This window comes from Amphiura filiformis, chromosome 3 (genome assembly GCF_039555335.1).
Source record: "Amphiura filiformis chromosome 3, Afil_fr2py, whole genome shotgun sequence".
NCBI lineage: Eukaryota > Metazoa > Echinodermata > Ophiuroidea > Amphilepidida > Amphiuridae > Amphiura > Amphiura filiformis.
In genome coordinates this window covers 29,864,150-29,886,363 of record NC_092630.1, presented here as the reverse complement: position 1 = coordinate 29,886,363, position 22,214 = coordinate 29,864,150, and the positions used below count along the sequence as shown (strand labels likewise).

The following is a 22,214-nucleotide window of genomic DNA, read 5'->3' as shown; positions in this document are numbered from 1 at the left end:
CTTGCTCAAATGCTCAAATGAATTAAATAAATAGTGCCTACACCCAAGTCAGGTTATTCTTAAAAACTGCTAACCAATTCACTTCAGCTGGAATCTCTTTTTCTACTAATAATATTTTTGATTTGTTGCCATTACAGGTCAGGAACCAACAGTGAGAGTGAAGATTTGTGTAAAATACATCCACTGACTACAAGTAAAGGTGACAACGCCACAAAGAACAAGGAACCGACCACTCCAGAGTCACCGGGTGATTCCGGTTCAGAATCAAGCTCCGAATCACCTCTCAAAATCGACGAGTCAAACTCAAAGTCTGACAATAAAAAGTCAGTCGACGACGAATCTAAATCGAATTCAAGTTATAGTGACAGTGACAGCGAATCGAGCAAAATAAGCTCCTTGCATGCATCCGAACTTTCCGATTCGGATAAATCGGACGATGAGGATGACAGCAGTAAAAGTTCTAAATCAGATGATGAAGATGATTCTGATAACGAGAGTGATTCAGGAAAAGATGACTCAGAAGGAGATTCGGACTCTTCAAACTCTAGTATAGGGTCAGAATCTGATGTACCTTTAGAGATTGATGAGGATATTCTGCCTTCAAAAAAAGAGAAGGCAGCTCCTAAGAAGAAAGCGGCACCCAAGAAAGCAGCTTCTAAAAAGGCTGTTCCCAAAAAGGAAACCCCTGCTAAAAGAAAGTTCCCAAGAAAGAAACACCCAAGAAAAGTAAGGCAACATCTAAAAAGGACACACCTAAGAAGGACACACCTAAGAAGGACACCCCTAAGAAGGACACACCTAAGAAAGAAACACCCAAAAAGGAAAGTACAGAGGAAGACTCAGATGCAAAGAAGCTTTCGCCGTCATCAAACCCTGCTTTGTCAACTGAAGGTTTGCCTGAGGGGTGGTATAGGAGGATATCACAGAGAATGACAGGGGTCTCGGCAGGCAAATTTGATGTGTATATACTCAGGTATGTCAGATTGGAGTTGTAGTGGGCTGTTCCAGTTAAAATAGATACCCCCTGTGGAAAACATTATTTTATCCAACACAGTGGGTATAGATAAAACATGAGGTTGCCCATTCAGGTAACCCCATTAGAAATTCACATTCACTGTTGGAGATTAAGGTGATATCTTCCATAGGGAGTGTATGGATTGCAAATAGAATAGCCCAATAATTTATGTTACTGTTCCTATTAGAGAAGGACAACCAGGACTCCGCCGCAAAAGCAAAAGTTTTGGGGTATTCGGTTTCCCTCGGAATGCGCTCAGGGCAATCATTGCAAGTGCGACATGGATAATGTGCGCATTTGAGAGACATACTTGATGCGACCGGCAGGCGATACCAAGACGCTTCAGATGAGCCGCAGAAGTGTTTTAGTTCATCGCTGCGCACTGTCATCAAGGACCCGAATACCCCCATAGCTAATGGCGCTATTGTACATGGCGGTATAGGAGTCAGGGTTCTCCTCCTCTAATTCTGTGGTTCCTATACTGCCCTACCATGGCAAAAGGGCCTAACTAACAAATTGATTTTTTCGAGATAATTGATTAAAAGTGTGCTCAGCCTGCATAGACTTGTACATGGTAACCCAACCTAATTGGGGTATTTATTAGTGTTTGCGGGTTAGAATAGTTGTGTTTTATGTTTTTAATAGGTAGATATAGTATCCATTGATCTTCCTGTGGTGAAAACTCCATTTCTCAAAAACTGTTAGTTAGGCCCTTTTGCCACGGTAGGGCAGTATAGTTCTTGGACACAGGTGTATGCAGCTGGCATCGTGACAAGGCACATGGGTACTTCAGTGTCTGCTGGTCTTATTATCTGGCTGCTTAGTAACAACATTGCGCAGCGTGATTGGTTTAAAACATTTTTTTGAGTTGTACATGTAGATTGCAATGCCATTATGCTTGTGGGATGCTGCTTTCAACATGTTGTGTCCAAGAATTTCCCAAGAGATTATCAAGAACTTGTTATTCTGTCAATCACTTCAACATGCCATTTGACAGCCCTTTTAGTGTATAAGCATAAGGGCAAACATCTTGTTCTTTTGTTGCTCCAAAATTGGTACTTGCCAGAGTATCATACGATATTCGACCCGCTGAATACAAATCAGTTTTCTTCACTGGGGAAAGATCAAATCCTTCAAACACTCTTTGATGTACATTGGAGAGAATATGTTCAGCAAGTCTAAATAGTTAATTGCATCAGCACTGCTGCAAAATTTGCCTTGTTTTATTTTGGCTGAAATCATTGATGCATAACAAATATTTTTTGGCGATGCATGGAACAGAATCAAAATAGTGTTGTTGTTATAATTTGTTTTTCACCCATTTTGTTTGTGTATTTTTGATCAACAGCCCAGATGGCAGGCGTTTCCGTTCAAGACCAGAACTAAAAGCATACATTGATACAAACAAAATACCTTACGATCTAGATGAATTTGAATTCAATATCAAGAAATTGAAAAACTTCACATCAACACCGGCACATATCCGACCAGTGTCTGTCAAAACGGAGAAAAAGACTGTGGTGAAGAAACCACCGAAAGTTCCTGCTCCCAAGAAGGCTAAGAGTCCGAAAGCAAAAGGTGATGCCGCTGTAAAACGCAAAAGAACGGAAGCGAAAAGCCCCGGCAAAAGGAAAGAAAAGAAACCCAGAAATGTGTTGAAACCTCCTAGTTCAAGGTCACAGAAACTGCAGAAGTTATTAGTGAAAATCAATTTTGGCAAGAAGCAGGCGTCGTCAGAAGAGGATGATTCATCGGATGATTCGGACTCGGCATCTGATTCAGCGTCAGATGATGGAGCTAGTCCTCCGAAGAAAGTAAAGAAGACCGCCACAGGTGTTTAAAATGTTTTGATAATTTGAGTAGTAAAAATGCACTGTTTTATTCTACAGCAGGACGTAAGACTTTTTCCCTATAGCCCATCATGCACTTTTCTTGGGATTGCATTAATAGTTTGGATAGCAATGTTTGCACAGTATTTTCCGTGGGACATGAGAGCACATCAAATGTAATTTCGATATGTCTGATGTGCTCTCACATCCCACAAAATAAGTGAAAACCTTGCTAACTGAGCCCTTAATTCATCAAATTTGAATGCAATGCGTAGCACCCAAAGTTCATATTTGAGGATGACAGCGGAAGTACCCCCTTGAATACTAGTGCAATATGGGATATAAGGAAAAAGGGTCTTAATTATAAGTTTATCGCTCTTGGACAAGAACGAAATAACATTTTGGGTGGTATTTAGATGATTTATTATATTACTTCAAAAGTGTGTAATTATTGTCAAATATTTAAATAGCATGTCTGCCACTTCAAGTTTGTTCAAAATGTAAAATGTTCTGTAACAAATTCTTGAAGGAATGAGCTTAAACAGCCCCATTAGGGCAAAGTAAGGCAATTGCTTAAGCTCTTCTGAAACCTTCAAGGAGAGCTGTTTAGAGCATTTACAATAGAATGTAAGGAGAGAATGGTCAACTAAGGAGAGCTAAAAATCACCTGTATCAGATTTAAGGAGAGTGATAGAGAGCGATTGCTCTCGCTCTCCTCAAAAGGTAGTCCCTGCTTAAGTGCCATATTGCTTTGGTGCTCTGGATTTGTCTTTGTTCAAGCCAGCATACATAAATTTGCACCCAAGTTTTGTCAACGGAGGGCAAGATGGGTAATTCCCAAATCAAGTCTTGTCATTTCTGTGCGTATGACGATAATCATTTGCAAAACATCCTGCTATACTAGAGAAAATATTTTACACTTCCTGCTTTGCATTTCTTTCTTGTTATTCGGTGCAACATGGATCGATAGTGACAAGAAATACCTCGATTGCAAGATCTGGTTAAGCTTTGGTATGTTTTGTCACTTGTGAACCATAACTGCACTGAATAGCAAATCAGTACAGGGAAGAAATACATTGTGGGAATTGTAAAATATCCTCTCAGCTGCTATAGACGAATCCGACGAGCCACATTCCTACACCTCACTGGCGGCCATAGCTGGGGGCCATCCATCCATTTTATGCGACGCCAGTATCATATGCGTGCAGGCAGCGTTTACCGCTCCTGTGACGCGGCGCAAGTGATACATGCTGCGATGCGCTCGCGATAGTGGACGTCTTGGATCGCAATCCAAACAAACTACAGTCTGTCCACTTAGAAGTACAAACCAAATCTGTGGCATCGGGGTCGATGCTTTCGTCACACGCGAAAGCTTGACGCGACAGCGTAAAGAGCGCTGGTGCACAAATCGCGCAGCAGTTGGCGCGCCAAAGAACCATTGCACTCAATAATTATTCTCATACCTCCAGTTTCCAAGGTCTATTTACTTTGTACTTCTATGTGGACAGACTATAAGCTAGTTTGGCGCGGATGGCCCCCAGCTATGGCCGACTTAATCCTGACCATCGCTTGGCTTGTCCGATTCGTATATACTGTACACAGTAACAGTATTAATACCAATTGATGACTGATGAGGTGTATACAGTTTGCACAAAGTATTCAAAAAGGTTGCAAATCTTTTTATGACAAGCTCAACAATTTCTTTAACTTGTCTCAAAAAAAAAAAAGAAAAACAAATTGACAGTTGATGCAAGGTCTAAATGCTTTGTTATTTTAGATACATTTATGACCTTCATGCATTGGGCTATTCCATTTGAAATACATGTATACACCCCCTATGTCCTTAATCTCCCACACAGGGAGTGTAGATTTCAAATGGAGTCACTCATTCAGGTAACCCCCATTTGAAATTCACACTCCCCTGTGCAGGCCTGGAAAAAATGTTTATTTCCCGGCAAGAGAGGTAAATTTCCCTCCAACCTAGCAGGATTTACCACCATTTCTTATGTTTACATGTATTTCTTTATCCAGAATAGCAAAATTTCCCTCCAAATTTCCTGGCAAGGAGATTGCCAATTTCTTCCAGGCCTGCCCCTGTGTGAAAGATATGGATATCTTACATTAGCTCCATTCTCAAGAGAACATAAAATACAAGAGAAGACACTCAGACTGCACATCTGAAATATGTCGGTGAGCATGGACCACCATTCTAATAATAATAATAATAATAATAATAATAATAATAATAATAATGACGATTTAATATAGCGCCGGTATCCGCCTTTCGACGCTCAATGGCGCTTGACACAACAAGTTCAAAAGATCTGAGAAAAATATATCAACATGGTGACACAGTTCATAAGAAAAGAGTCAAATACTAAAAGAGTCACTCTTTGAATGCCTCATTGTATAGATGGGTCTTAAGTCCAGATTTGAAAGTTGCGATATTGTCACATGTTCTAAGTGCTACAGGCAGTGTGTTCCATAGTTTAGGTGCACCAACTTCCGAGGATCTATCTCCCCATAGGGTTCTTGTACGAAGCTCCAGCAGGCGTCCACTGTCCGTTGATCTCAATCCAGCTCGATCCGGAGTGAAAGCATCAACTAGATCACTCAAGTAGAGGGGTGCCTGACCATGCATGCATTTGAACAAGATCAAACAAACTTTGAAAGACACTCGTTGTTTAACAGGTAACCAATGTAAGTCCGCTAAAACAGGTGTGATGTGGTCAGACTTTTTGGTGTAAGTTATGATGCGTGCAGCCATGTTTTGTAGTCTCTGGAGCCTATTAAGTTGCTTATCTGGCAGACCATTTAGGAGAGCATTATTTCCATCAATTCTTGATGTCACAAAAGCATGAGTGAGAGTTTCTGCTGCATCTCTGGTCAAATATTTGCGTACACTTCCAATGTTGCGCAGTGATAAACAAGCAGCTTTGGACATGGACGTGATCTGATTCTCCATAGTCAATGAAGTGTCAAACATAACACCCAGATTTCTTATGTCAGTGGATGGTTCAATATAAGAAGAACCAACCCTAATGTGCGGAATGTTGACTTTCTCCAATTGCTGTCTTGAGCCAATGATTATAAATTCAGTTTTAGAGTCATTTAACTTCAAGCAGTTGCTTCCTTTCCACCCGCGAACATCGTCAATGCAGTTCTCAAGTTTGGCAAGGCCTGCATCAACAGCTTCTTGAGTAGGCTCAACAGATATATATAATTGGCTATCATCAGCATAGAAATGATAGTTTACCTCATGCTTGCTTATAACATCACCTAAGGGCAGAGTGTAAATTGGAAATAATGCTGGTCCAACACATGAACCTTGCGGTAGGCCATAATCCAATGCAGCAGTGTCCGAAGTCTGGTCATTAATACAAACTAACTGGCTCCTGTTAGACAAGTAACTTTGAAACCAGTTGAGCGCGGTGCTATCAATTCCAAGTCTCTCTTTCATGCGCAACAGAAGTATTCTGTGGTCTACAGTATCAAATGCTGCAGAAAGGTCAAGGAGTACAAGCAGCGTAATTTTGGTCTTGTCCATTGCACGTAGAAAATCATTTTGCACTCGTAACAAAGCAGTTTCCGTTACTATGGAATGCGCGGTAGGCTGATTGATACTTTTCATTCAGATTATGAATTTGAAGAAATGATGATAGCCTAGCTAGTGCGACATCGCTCAATAGTCTTTCCAAGGAAAGTCAGATTAGATACAGGCCTGTAATTTTTGAAGACATTCTGGTCCAGGTTCTGTTTCTTGATCAGTGGGCGTACATGTGCGACTTTTAAAATGTCAGGAAAGGAATGTCTGCATTTTTTTGTCCAAATTATCTTATTTGGTGAGGAAGCCATGCCTAACATAGTGTAGACTTTACATGACATTACTACAGCTTGATTGATAGCTGTGTGTGCATATGGCCTGAATGGTGGTGGTACATGTACAAAGATTTTCAAACTCCAGGGCGCTGTTTAATAGCTTTCACTGCTTGAAATCCTTCCCTGTATTTTCTACAACATGCTGATCTGTCCCACTCCGCTATAGTTTTCAGCAAGGTTCCTCAGCGGTCTGCAGATTTGGCGACGTTTACAGCATCAACACGAAAGTGGGGTTCTGATTGGCTAAATGAATCACATCATCGTTGCATTGACATCTCATTCGCCGATCAAGCTGCGTAGTAACATATGTGACCTAGTTTTTTTGACATGATAATCAGGAAGAGTAGTCAAACACCGCTGAAGGACCTTGCAAAATGCTTTAAGCAGACACCATTTGTAGTTCAGAAGTGAAAGTTTGTCCCCTTTTAGGTATAGCTGTCATTATGTCAGTCAGGTTTAAATGGAATTGCTGTAATTCTAGGTGATGGATCAACAGTGGGATTCAAATCTGTGCATTCAAATGCAATAGCAACTTCACTGGTCAGTATTTGATGATAATTTGATTGAAGTTTGAAGAAATGAAATGCCTCCCTGTGTATATAAGATATTTTCACAATTTTTGTGTGTCGAGGAAATCTGTAGTTTTAAATGTTTACTTTTTTTATACTGTCTCGGACACTTGTTTTAAGGTGTATTTAGAGGTTATTTTATGATGGAAAAGTTTCCATAAGATCCTAGCCATCATATGTTAATTGTTTTTATTTTATTTTTGTTTTGTTTTGTCTGTTAAGTGCTGTGTTTGAGTAATATTTGATATTGCATATTATTAAAGTAAGAGATAGAAATGCAGTTAAAATGGTCAACAACCTTTCTTTTTAAATAGGCAATTCCATATGAAACCTACCATACTCTTTTAAATGGAAGATTCAAGAAAAGTCTTGTATTTTAAATGAAATTGACTGAGGTCAAGTTATTTTGAAACTAATACTCCCCCTGTTTATGGCTTTACCTATAGATATATCTTCCACAACAGGAATTGGTATTTCAAATAGAAATTACCCAATTGTATATTCTATTTGACAAAATCTTCCATAAGGAGAGTGTGGATTTACAGTGGAATGGCTCAATAAAAAGCATGTTTAGTACTATACAGGTAACAAGACTGTTGTTAAAATGAGGACTGTTGCCAAAATTGTTTTGAGTCTTCCAATGAGGCGATTTTAATCATTTGTGATCGCTTATATTCTTTTTCTTTTTAAATAACCAATGTTTACAAATATCTTGGCTTTGTGTCACATTTTGGTGGAATTTACATCAGCTGATGGGAACTTGGCAGTTCTATTATTATCATGATGTAAAAATCTCAAATCATCCTCATTTTGTTTAAGGTCACATAATTATGTAGAGTCAAGACGTATGAAGAATTGGAGTTTACATTGTCCTCATTTTTGCTTGTTTTAAGTCTCATAATAATTAACATGTTGAGTCACATGTAAAGGTAAGTTCATGAATTGGAGTTCTGAGATGATCTGAAGTTTCATGAATTGCGATGGAAACATAACATATGGATTGTGTTCTGAAATGAAAACTGAAGCATGTGTCACATTGTTATTAAAATATAGTCTCTGTCCCAGGCAGGTTATGGCGTAGCTCCTTAACAAACTGTCTGATGATGATATTGAAACAACATTGCTGATTGGATAACAGATCTTGAAAATATGAGACTTGGGTGTAGATTGCAAGGCAAGGCATTAGCCAGAGAGGCGTCTTTAGGGTGTCCAAAATGGTCAAAAATACCTTATTCTACAAAATCAGGGTGTCCACTTTCTATTCATTCCATTATAAAAATCCAAATTGTAATTGTAGGGTGTAGATTGCAAGGCAAGGCATTAGCCAGAGAGGCGTCTTTAGGGTGTCCAAAATGGTCAAAAATACCTTATTCTACAAAATCAGGGTGTCCACTTTCTATTCACTCCATTATAAAAATCCAAATTGAAATTGTATGGTGTCCAAATTGAAAACAGGGTGTCCCTTTGGCTAATGCCTTGTTACAAAGCATGTCTAATCTTAAGCTAAGAAAGAAATTTGTATGTTAGTTTTGTGTAGTGCACAATGATGAGACATGTTTCAAAAAGATTTTTTATGACTTCTATGTAAAATGTACATTTTTTTCCGTAGTTCATTAGTCTTGTTCTATTGTGTGGCAATGAATTAACTTTTGTCATTTTCAGCCTCTTAAAAATGTCCATAATTTCATCTCCATATGTAAACATGTCCACAATTATATCTCTATATTTTGCTAAAGAAGTTGTTAGAATATGTATCAATTGTATCCTAATGGTGCTTTTGATACATATGTGTAGAATTTCTTTTTAGTGCAAGTCTGCAATGAAAACAAAAATGTGGCGAACCTCATCAGGGGGTTAGGTGCATTTGAGAGATTGTGGTCCCCACCCTCCTGGACCATAATGGAAATATTACACTTCCAATTTGTAAATTGATACTTCCAAGTTGGTTTCATCTCGCCAAAATTCTACTGAGACTCGAACCATCGACCTGTGGATTACAAGTCCAATTCCTATACCACTAATACCATGAACCCAGAGACACCAGAAACTTGATTCTTAAATGTATGCAGTTATGGAATAAAGACCATCATGAAAAGTGCTGCTATAAATAGGCATATCACCTCAAAAATAATCGCAGCAGAAACATGTTATTTAATGTTCCTACATTATTGAGCTTTATTAAAGCATCAAAAATCAAAAAACAGAATTGAAATCAGTCAATGCATTGTGACGTAGTGTCAATTTAAAGATGCTCGTAGATGGAATGAAATCCTGCCACAAATGGCTGTAATGACAAAATTGGCACATTTTAAGATTTTGAAGGTATATTTGGACGCTTGCTTGAAAAAGCAGCGTTAATTTAAATATCACATGTTAAATGCATATCTTTCCTGACTTCGTTACAGAAAACAAAATTAAAAAATCTATCATTGAATAATTATAATAAATTAACCAAATATACTATTTTAGCAATTTCGCCAATCTGCAGACAAATTAAATCTCAAAAATGACTAAGTTCAGCTAATTAATATGCAAAATTGATGCCAATAGAAAACCGTATATGATATAAAGGTGCGGGTTTTTTGCACACATATGTATCAAAGTTCTTTCAATTGATAACAAAAAATACACAAAAAGTAATTAATTATGCAAATTAGGTAATTACAGCTAATTATGTATTTATGATACATTATTATTATGCAAATTAGGCATGAGTAATTTTAGGTTTTTTCAATATTCAATGAACGCCTGTTCATTCATCATAAATTTTTAAGTATGATCCTGTTATGAGGTTGAATAAATGAACTGCAGTTAATTATTTAAAAACAATACAAAAAAATAAAAAAAATTGACATTTTGACGGTGTCTGGAATATAATTTTCATTTTCACTGTAAACATGGTATGTGTCACCACTACTCAAAGCCAAGTCCGAAAAGTAAAAATTAAAATTCAGTTGCAAAGAGACTTTAAATTAACATTTTGTCATCTGGATTAACATGGGAGGATAATCGGTAAAAGCAAAAGCCATTTTACTGTACCGCGTATACAAAAATAGTATGGCCTTGGACACACACAATGGCTTAGAGCTATTGTGGTTTGGAAAATTACTCCCTAAAAATATCATTGATTAATGTTTTGCTTCAACTAGTTTTAGGGAAGTGTTTCATTCGTTGTAGACGGAATTAATTTACATGCTAAGAAAGATTAGTATTTCAGCTAAATGGTGGTAGTTCCTTTACTTCAATAGGCCTATATTTACTGATTTATGAGCGATCTTCAAAAATCCATAAAAACAGGCAGTAGCTCTCAAACAAAACAATTTTTTTATTTAAGGACCCGATGTTAGCCTCGGAAAGGCTTCACACACCATATATTAAAAATTTAAACAATTTGGATAAATTAAGCATATGAAGAAATTCATTTATTGACATGGATGTTTTCTAAAATTGGCCAAATTTGAAGCGCGCCCTTTTCAATTCACTGTTATGCTTGCATGCACAGTGTAGCAGAATTATTGTGCAGCCACTGTGACATACCTACTATAAAGCAATTATATTTTTTTATGGTCCAGAAGTATGCTTCATACATTTAAGTGGCCATAATCACAAGTGGTTTAATTAACTTTTAAGAAATGGGGCTGCATTCCAAAAAAAACCTATAAAGTTGTAACATGATAAATATAGAAATAGATAGCACAAGGTGACTGAACGTGATTAATTGCGGTATGCAATGATGTAAAGTTAGTGTTATTCATGAGTGCTGATTTGGTAATTTTGGTTACAGCGCCATCATATGACATTGCACGTTTATGTCCTGCGGTCATGTTCATTCACCTAGTGCTGATCACCTGATGCATATGAAGCCAATAATATGACAATCAAGTATGAGTTGTCTAAAGATTGGTTTTCTTATATCAAAATTTACATAATTTGCTGTAATTTGACATGTTGTTACAACTTCATGAAGTAATATTTGTACAATTGGCAAAAGTGTTGCTGGGACAAGATGACTTTATTCTGGATACAGAACTTCACTTGCACATCTACAGAGCATACATATGTATAGCATAAACATAGAAGTGTGGTTTCTGGTTGGCTGCTTGAATCACATCATGAAAAAGTATGTAATTTGCTGAACGTACCTGTAGCACCACACGGCCGGCTCTCTTATGAGATAAACAGGGCATTCTTGTCAGCAAGTGCCATGTCAAGAACTTTACTCAACGGTGTCGAAGGTTATACTATACATCACGGTGATTGAAAGACAACTTGCTGGGTACAAAATACTGCCACTGCCAGTGACTGTCTTCCAGAAGAATTAAAGCGATTCTGATCGAGTTACATGTAGAGTTGTGGTTGTTGCTGATCGTTATATCAGGAAGACTGGCATGCAGACAATTTTGCTGCCATCGTTACCATGGAGTGGCTATAACGTAATTAGTATGATAAGATTATGATCACAGAATGTGGCACAATCAAATCCACTCAGACCAAAGTCGGACATTTTGACAGTTAAGTTATTACTATTAATTTTGCTCAGTATTACTGATGTTGAAAGCACCAAGTCCCTGGCACACTTGTCGCAACATTATGAACTTTTCACATGTTAATTTATGTGTTTTTTTGCGCCTTTTTTCTTGCCTAAATATCTCAAATTCATTATTGCTGACTGTGGTCTGATTAGATCAGATAGTGGGTCACATATAGGTAGCAAGCTATTACAGTATACTGAACAGGACAGGTTTCAACATGAATAAAGATTAACCAGAGAGATCGGTAGCCAATCGCATAATTAATGAAATGGCCGTAACTTCCATCACCCAGTCACAAAACTGTAGCACAAGTTTGCTGATACATGTGCTCTGGTTAGTGTACGTGTAAAATAGATTAGGAAGCTAGATTTTGCTAGAGTACTAATTTTTATGCGAGGACTCAATTGGCCAAAACAAAATCTTGATCCAAATAGGTACACATTCACACTCATATTTTCACGACTCTACATCTATTCCAGAGTAGTTAAGTGCACAATACTGATTACATGTACACTTCTGAGCTTCTTATTGAGTTGAATTGTGGTAATCTATCCAATGTATAACACTGTAACACATATTACCTAGCTACAGCCTACCGGTACTTGTATTTTGCACATAATGTGTAATAAGTAATGTACTTCTAATGTCTTATGATGAACTTTTACAATGGAATATTCCAGTTGGAGTCCATACATCCCCTATGAAAGACAACCTTAATCCCTCTTGATACAGGGGATGTAGATTTCAAATGAAACCTCCCATTCAGGTGACCCCATTTGAAATTTACACTCCCTGTGTGTAAGATATAAGGTCATATCTTCCATAGGAGGTGTATGGATGTCAACTGCAATATCCCAATAGCTTTTTTTATTTTGATTGTTGGCATCAAACTAAAGGTCCGTTCATACTACGCCGCAATTGCTTCGCGGTGCGGTGCGTTGCCGCACTGCATCGTACTGCATTGCGATATCGCAATAAATTTTAAATACATTTTAACTGGGAAATGCGACGAGTTACATTGAGTTGCGGTAAAAAGTAATCGATATATCGGCAATGCATCGCAAAGCAATTGCGGCGTAGTATGAACGGACCTAAAAGCAGCAATTAATTATGTTGAAGTACTGTACAGTGTATACTGAGATTGTCAAGCCTGGTTTTTTTTCATGTATATGTAGAACTTACTGAAGATCTGTACATGTCAATCCTAGGAAAGCAGTGTTTCTATTTAATTTTTGATAGTTCTATAAATGAGGAAAAGAGACAAAAGAGACAAAACCAGACGTAACTATCCTGGCGCAGCTAAAGAATATGTACGAGTAATTAATGGTCACTTTGTACAAATTGTACATTTTTAAAACTCTTTGTAAGTTTTGTAATGGATTTGGCAAAATTGCTAGGAAATATTGGGAGTTGCTGTATTTGTTCCATTAACCATCCAGGGTGCTCAAGTCATATTTATTGGGGGCTTATTTTTTCCATTATTTAGAATCATTTCAAACAAACACTACATGTACACAATATGGGCTAGCTTTAAAAGTTTAATTACGGGACCACAAAGTGAAAACCAAATAAGCCAAGTGATAAGGACCTTTCAGTGACCTGTTTTTGTTGACAATATAGCGACCACGGCCGAAACAACATCAAAACGCATGATGAGGAGGTGAAAATTGCCGCTAAATTTCCGTTTTGATTTGAAAATTCACGAGTTTATATTTGAGAAAGATTCTCTCGTTGACATAAAATAGCATTGTAATTGTTAGGAATATTTAGTGGAAAGTTTTGGAATTTTTTATGTGTTGACCATTTGCAGGCATGAGAATTTTCAGTTTAAAAACTGAATTCAGTTTTTTTTATAGTCAAAATTTCCGCAACTTTATTTAATTTCAGCCTGTTTTTGGTACTTTTTGCCCAATTTCACGCGCATTTTCAGTTTTTTCAGTTTTTTTTAGGAAAGTGCAGTCTCATGCCTGCATTTGAACATTCAAGTTCACTTGGAAGATAATCTTAATGATTTGAATGTCCTATTAAACTGGGTGGGGTGGGTCTTAATCATTTCTTGTACTGCAAGATGAAAAATCACTGGTTTGGTCATTTGCAGTCTAGGCACTTGCAGGTGCATGGGTGGTTGCTTACTTGCTTAATTCGAGTGGTGTCCTCAAACTGTGATGGCTTTCCATAACTTTCTGTCCTCCATTGCTATCCTGAAGTCTGCTGCCTCCAGTCCAGGGTCATCTTTCAGTATGTCATTGGGTGGTTAATGGAACAATTATGGTACATTCAATAGTTTTAGCAATTGGAGAAATGATTATGATAGAAAAGAAGTAGATGCAGAATGTAGAGTGCTTGGGTTGTCATGTTCAAAGTGCTGTTGCTGTACTTATAATTAACATCCGCAATTGAGTCCAAAGTCTGCTAAATCTTCAGCAACCTTGCTGTGCGCATGACAACAAGTCTGTACTCAAATCTGTGAACAAGTTCATTTGGAATGTTGGTTTTCAATCATGAAATTTTGTTTTTGTGTGAATAATTCCAAGTTTAATGAAGGTGTTAAACTCGCATATTAGTAATGTTGGCTTCATCAGACTGGCAACCCATTGCATCTGACTGCTTCCATTTATAGGCAACATAAATTGCCGTAGAGTGTGTCAATGATGTCATTTAGTGACAAAACCACTTGGTGGCTGAAAGAAGCCATCTGGATCCACCAAAAAGGCAAAGACGCTCAAAACAATGCGGAGGTGCCTATTCACTCAATAACATCTTTGCTCAACTCATCATGGTAACCTTTCCTGCAGGCGGCGAGTGGCATGATAGAGCCAGCAACTTGTGAAACCGCCCGGCCGTATGGCATTTTCCATATACTCGGTTTGTTTTGGGTGGTTCATTATCGAACCCCAACGGTTTTAGCTTGTATTTATATTATTTATTAACATAATTTGTTGTGATATTTCAAGCGTTTTAAAATTTGAAAATAATCCCATTCAAATTACACAGTTGACGATGGAAATTTACTGAATTTAGAGAATGCTGTCTGTAAAAAGGAAGCAGTCAGATAATGAGGGATTGCCAGTCTGGTGTAACCACCAGTGCAGGGGACTGCCTCTCCACTGCTTTCCTTGAATCTGATATAGGAGAGTGATTTTTAGCTCTCCTTATTTGGCATATAACCACCAGTGCAGGGACTGCCTCTCCATTGCTTTCCTTGAATCTGATATAGGAGAGTGATTTTTAGCTCTCCTTATTTGACAATTCTCTCCTTACATTCTATTGTAAATGCTCTAAACAGCTCTCCTCTCCTTGAAGGCTCCAGAAGTTCTCCTAGAACTTCCAAAAGACAGTCTCTGCAGTGTATTGGTGAAACATGCTAAAAATATGATTTACCTTCATTGTACTTCGGAAATCTTCACAAAAAATAAAATTTCGCAATTCTGTATGCAGACTAAACCTTGTAAATGATTTGAAGTTAGTGATTTATTTTAGAGATGGTACATACATTTAAAAATGAACTTTAAAAAGGGTCTCTGATATATTTGGTTAAATAGTTGTATATAATCATGACAATTTTGCAGAACTTGCAGTTGTGAAGTTTTAGACTTCAGACCAGTATCCATGGACATAAAATTATTGTATATGATAATGTCAACCTCAGGAATTGTTTCGTGTACACAGATAATCATTATGAAACTTTTTTATCAGGAGAAAATGCTTAAAAGCTTGTCAATTTTATCAATTTTTGCTGCACATGTGAGTAAATTTAAGGTAAATAAAATGTTTGACATTTTTTTTGTAAGTGCATAGTGAAATAGAATATTCTTGTCATTTGTTTTCTTTGAAAGTGTGAAATAATCTGCATGCAATTTAAAAGGGCATTTTGTGATGCACAGCCTCATCCCCCCACTTTTTTCCAAAAAAGTTGAGATTTTTATACCACTGGAAATCTCTGGCTACATAATGTTTATGTACAAATAATTTCTTGCAGATTAATTCGTTCAGCTAAGATATCGTGAAATTTGAATTTCGTTCTGGTATACCAGAATGAAATTACAACACAGTGTCTATGGAGCAGTGTAGTACATATAATCATGCATAACACGCATGACGCAATTATGCAAAATCGGAATCAACTGAAATTTTGGAAATCAGCTTTTTTCGTGGATATCTACTGAAAAATGTCATAAAAAGAGGATGCTAGGATCACGAAATACTCCTTTAATATCCTTCATGTAAAAAGCCTACACAAAATTAGCCAATTGTCAAGACTTCATTGAGGGATAAGACAGCTTTATTCTGTAAGCTGTATAATCGCTGTCTTGATACAAGGCTAACTCTGATTATATCCTTCACGTAAGCCTACACAGAGTTAGCCTATTGTCAAGACTTCATTGAGGGATTAGACAGCTTTATTCTGTAAGCTGTATAATCGCTGTCTTGATACAAGGCTAACTCTGATTATATCCTTCACGTAAGCCTACACAGAGTTAGCCTATTGTCAAGACTTCATTGAGGGATTAGACAGCTTTATTCTGTAAGCTGTATAATCGCTGTCTTGATACAAGGCTAATTCTGATTATATCCTTCATGTAAGCCTACACAGAGTTAGCCTATTGTCAAGACTTCATTGAGGGATTAGACAGCTTTATTCTGTAAGCTGTATAATCGCTGTCTTGATACAAGGCTAACTCTGATTATATCCTTCACGTAAGCCTACACAGAGTTAGCCTATTGTCAAGACTTCATTGAGGGATTAGACAGCTTTATTCTGTAAGCTGTATAATCGCTGTCTTGATACAAGGCTAATTCTGATTATATCCTTCATGTAAGCCTACACAGAGTTAGCCTATTGTCAAGACTTCATTGAGGGATTAGACAGCTTTATTCTGTAAGCTGTATAATTGCTGTCTTGATACAAGGCTAATTCTGATTATATCCTTCATGTAAGCCTACACAGAGTTAGCCTATTGTCAAGACTTCATTGAGGGATTAGACAGCTTTATTCTGTAAGCTGTATAATCTCTGTCTTGATACTGGACTTATATGAGTATGCTCATGCTGCCAGGGTATTCCAGAAAATAAGTTCACACCCTCTATAGATTTGGATTTCCAAGTTTGCTTTCTGAAAACAACTGGAATTCCTCTTGCCAATGCCAATGTTACTGGAAAGTTTAGAAATGAAATTAAATGAATGAAATATCATGGAAAATTGTCCAAAGTGGGCCTCTCAAATTGAGGATGTCTGATTTTGAACTATTTTTTGCTGGAATTTTTCACCTGTGAACACATTAAAAGTTTGTATTTCTAACAATCATGATTGGACAAAAAGTTCCGAAATCCAAACTCCTTTATAGGATGTGTGCACCTATTTTCTGGAATAGCAAATTACATGAATGTAACAACATTGCTTGTGATGAGACATTGAAGAGATTTCGGTACAACTGCTTTGCCTAACTTCTCCACAAGTTGATTGCTTGCATGATTATGTCACATCTGAGATCCATCCTGCTGTAATCAATAAAATAATGCTTCATTCCTCCCACTCCTATCCACTTGTATAATGTATATAAGTTTATAAGGTATATAGTTTATCAAATCAATAATATTCAGGGTGTCATGAGAAAACCTTAACATAAAAGCTAGGGGGTCAGGGGAGGCACGCCCCTAGGTACCATTTGGGGGTGCCGAATCAACCAATTCAGTGCATCATAGATCAATTGTTGCACCCTATCCTTTGCACACATTTCAACATATAGTCATTTGCAAGATGCATGCAATTGTTTCAGGAATGGGGGTGGTCTATATCCTTGCCCTCAGGAGCAATAACCCCTAGCTAAGCCATTGACACACTAACCAGTTCCAGTTGGGTGAGAGGGTGTTAGGTTTCACCCCATAGGTGTTTTGTGTGTGTTGCTGTCTCAACATCCTCTCACCTACCAGGAGGTAGTGGTAAATAATAAATAAGATAATAAGTATCAACATGGTTTTCATTGCTCTTTTGAAAATTGCATTGCTATTCAAAAACATGAACTCGTTTTACCTTCTGGAACCTTTACCTAACTTGTTTTCTGTTACAGCAGCAACAAATTCATGTCGGCCATTTTTTGTATTAGCCACTTGCATGGTTCCGCCATTATGCACTATATGCGGGAGAGCCTCGAACTGGCAGCATACATGAAAGGAAGAATTACGTAACCTTACACAGAATGTTATATGACTGGTTCAATTCCCATTCATGTATGCTGCCAGTTCGAGGCTCTCCCGCACATAGTGCATAATGGCGAACTGCAAGTGGCTAATAGCCAATGATGAAACAATTAATAATTATATCCTTGATCTAAGTTCTATTCAAGTTGTTCTTTTCTCCATATAGGTGGGTCCACAACAAGAACTCGTTTTAAAGCAACCAAAGAACAGAGTCCCTACTTTAACAGTGCAAAGACCTTGAAGGCAACAGGAATGCCATGTATAAACACCTTGAAGGCAACAGGAATGCCATGTATAAAGACCTTGAAGGCAACAGGAATGCCATGTATTCCAGGTGACAAATGGACACCTCCAAGGTCTCCTTACAACCTGGTTCAAGAGAGTTTATTTCATGATCCATGGAAGCTGTTGATTGCTACAATATTCCTCAACAGAACTAAAGGCAAGTTTGTGTACTTATATAGATAAGTCAAGGTTGTATTTTTTCCATGGGAGGGTGTAATCAGTACAAATGACAGTACAGGGGTGTGCCGCAAGCATTTTTGGCCTTTCGGTATATCAATGACACATATTTGTAAGCCAATTTTGGTACATAAGGGTTTTTTTCAAAATTTTATGAATGTTTTGGGGAAGTAGCCTAATTTTGCTACAATCTAGCCATTTTTTTTTTAATTTCACCAAACTTTTGGGGAAAATTTGTAAAGTCTAAGACAATTTGGATCAAATTTGGCTGAAAATTTTGACTTTTGGTATACCCATGGGTCCAAATTTCTTGAAAAATTGGTATATTGATGGGTCTACTTTCAAATTCTCAGTGGCACACCCCTACCAAAACCAAACTTGAGTACCTCCCCCTGGGTAGTTTTTACACTATTTTGGATTCTTTATGATTATTTTTTGCTTGTACATGTAAACTTGTGCATGTAAATGGACATTTCATATTTCTCATCTTGATTAATGTGCTGGTTATGTATGGTTCTTGCTAAAATATGACGGCAAAATGGTGTAAGAGCTAGAAACAAAACGTATGACGATAGCGTTACATGGACAGTGGATGGGAAAATTAGCAACACCTGTTACCAATCTTTGAGAATAGCTCAGTTGAAGCCCAAAGTGAAGGGGAAGTTAGCTGAGAGTTACTCATCAGTTCACAAAACATTTGAACTGGTTTTGACTGAAAAAGAATAAAATCAAGATGGTGGCGTAGCATCATAGGGGCACAGGGGGATGTGCCCCCCCCCCCATTGGTCTGACAATTTAGAAAATCTCAATGAAGAATTGCCAAAAAATGGTTTGTGTAAAAAATGTTGTGTACCTTAATGGTTATGGAACAAAGGTACAGGTGCACATGATCAACTTGCTGCTATATATTTCTCCACTAACATTGAAGATACCTTCTCCAAACGGTTTACCATATAATTTTTTTAACTCTGTAATGAATTGTTGTCATTCCATAGGTGTTAAAGCCATCCCAGTCCTATGGCAATTTTTTGACAGATGGCCTACAGCAGATGTTGCCAGGAATGCTGATTGGGTACCCATCTCTGAGCTGCTGCAACCACTTGGATTACATGAGAAGAGAGCACAGATGATCATTAGATTTTCAGGTGAATATTAATTGGCAAATTTGTGACTATTTTTGCATTTTTCTCAAAAAATAATAACACACTGGTAACAAAATTTATGTATATTATAGGGGCAAGGGATCCAGTTACTACACTGGAATTTCAGTGACTCAAGACAAGTGGTACGTTATTTATGATAAGAAAAGAGGTACCGCTAGAATGTACCTCATTTCTTAACATATATAATGAACCACTTGTCTTGAGAAACACTGAAATTTCAGTGAAGTAATTGGATTCCTTGCCCCTATAATATACATAACTTGTATTATAACAGTGTGTAGTTATTTTTTGAGAAAAAAATGCAAAATTAGTCACAAAATTTATCAGGGGTATATAATAATACCACCTTAAAGAATCGGATTTCAATGTTTGAACAGTTTTTTTTGTGGGACATGAGAGTACATCAGACATATCGAATTGCATTTTGAATACAAGGAATGTCCTGATGATATCAAATAATTTTGATTTTTGAAATTCGTTATATGATACAAATTTTAAGGCAAATTATTAAAACTTGATATGTTTGCTATTTAACAGTCCTTGAAGTAAAGTTTATCAATCTAATGATATGTACTTAAAGTGTATTATAGCTGGGATGAAAACCGACCATCAATTGAAACTTTTGAGCTTTCATATTGAAGATATACAATTTCCCCCCAAAAGACCTAAATATTGTTGGTGTTTTGGGGAAAACATCATATTTTCATATGATGGATGGCTTTTCATCCCAGCTAGGTTTGAACAATTTACTTTGCGGATGGTTAAATTTCAAAATATCCTTTTTGACCATTTGCCATAAAATTTGTATTATATCGCAAATTTCAAAAAATCATATATTCCCATCTTTGTAGTAGTTGACTCGTAAAAAAGCAGAGTTTAAAAAAAGATTGTGCTGTAACAATTTCAATCAGTGTATTTTGTATTATTGTTTTTTTTTTTTTTTTTTTTTTTGTGTAATGTGAATTTCAAGTTGTCTACGTAGATTAGTAGGCATGGACAGAGAAAAAAGTAAGCATAAATGTGGCACAACAATTTCATTTTATATTGTATCAGTGAAAAGAGCCATAACCTCTTTCAGACGAGTATTTGACTAAAAAATGGACCTATCCCATAGAATTACATGGTATTGGGAAGTATGGGAATGATTCCTACCGGATATTTTGCATCAATGAATGGAAACAGGTATGCTATACAAAAATATGATCTAATCTGGACATGTGTGCAGTTCTGTACAAGTACATGACCCTTATCAATCTACATCTAGAATAATGTTTGCAACCAGAATCAGCACCTTAAATTATATGGGTAAATTGAGACAATCATCATAAATTTATTATCCAAAAGAATTTCAAGCCAGCTCATTGTTTCCATGAGAGCAAGCTAATTTGACTGCAAGGGTTTTGAACTCGTATCGCAACAAACAATCACAGTCATTGGAGTCGAAAGCTGAGCTGACGGAAGCAAACACTGATGAGCCCCCGTCCAATAATTATGGACGCCTCCCTCTCAGCCACCTTTATTATAGTTGCTCAAACTCCAAATGTTTTGGGAGGGTGTGTGCCTTTTGTGTCTTCTGTTTAAAAAAACACTAATTAAGGATGCACACAGGATCACTGAAGTGTTACATGGCCAAAATTGAGTTTTCATCATTAATGTCATCTTCAAACCGTATTTTATCTTGTCATTAATAGATTTTAAAGAAATCTTAAAATTTGAACCATAAGAAAAGCTATTTTAAAGACCCTTTTTCATTAAAAATTTGTCAAAATGCAAAAGCAAATAAATCATTGTTTTCCCGCAATAAATCGTGTTCTCGCAACGCGTACTGCGGCGTACACATATCACCATGGTAAACTGGATGGGCGAGGTGATTGCTGATTGAGGCGCTGGAGTCGCCAATCGCGATAACTACCGTATTTTATCGTATTGATCTCTTCCAAGGTAGGTAGGTAAAGCTTGCACCATTGCATTGCGAAACTGCGGGCCGACAGACCACCACTGTCCCCATCCTAGAATCAGTAGGCCTACTCGATAAATTTCGCCAAAAAAGTGCTGATATAGTGGTATAAATTATAGTTTTTTATATGAACATAATTTAGTGAATTTTTTGTTTGTTTTTATTTTGTTTTTCAAGTTTCATTCTGAACTTGAAAAGATGAAATTTATCTGTAAGAAGTAGTTACCCGTAAGAAGCCCTGTAATGATGACGCAATCTGGTAGATACGATAGAAAACGTAGGCCCTAAATATTTTGCTAGTAGGCTAGACTTAGCTTGTACATCATTAGGCTTATTGTTTTATGTTTAAGAATTTGTTTTATTTCATTCATTCATTCATTCATTCATTCATTCATTCATTCATTCATTCATTCATTCATTCATTCATTCATTCATTCAATCATTCATTTCATTGTTATTATTTGATTTACCAAGTTGGTGTAGTTGGACAAGAATATAGGCCTATTATATTAGCTTATATTTATGCAGTCCCAGCCTTGGTTCGGGGGCCTCTGCGGTCGCTCAGTCTCGTCTTAATTTTGAAGACCATAAAATAGGCAAGCAGTTACTA

At 37.1% G+C, this 22,214-nt stretch overlaps 1 protein-coding gene across 1 annotated transcript in view; it reads left to right on the top strand.

Annotated features, from left to right (window-relative positions):
* LOC140147186 (uncharacterized) overlaps window positions 1-22,214 on the top strand; it is a 32,127-nt gene that overhangs the window by 2,213 nt on the left and 7,700 nt on the right. The window contains exons 2-7 of the mRNA XM_072168965.1: window positions 138-663; window positions 696-973; window positions 2,364-2,848; window positions 18,189-18,464; window positions 19,480-19,629; window positions 20,726-20,829. Coding sequence (XP_072025066.1) covers window positions 138-663; window positions 696-973; window positions 2,364-2,848; window positions 18,189-18,464; window positions 19,480-19,629; window positions 20,726-20,829 — 1,819 coding nt within the window. The remainder of the gene's footprint in view (window positions 1-137; window positions 664-695; window positions 974-2,363; window positions 2,849-18,188; window positions 18,465-19,479; window positions 19,630-20,725; window positions 20,830-22,214) is intronic.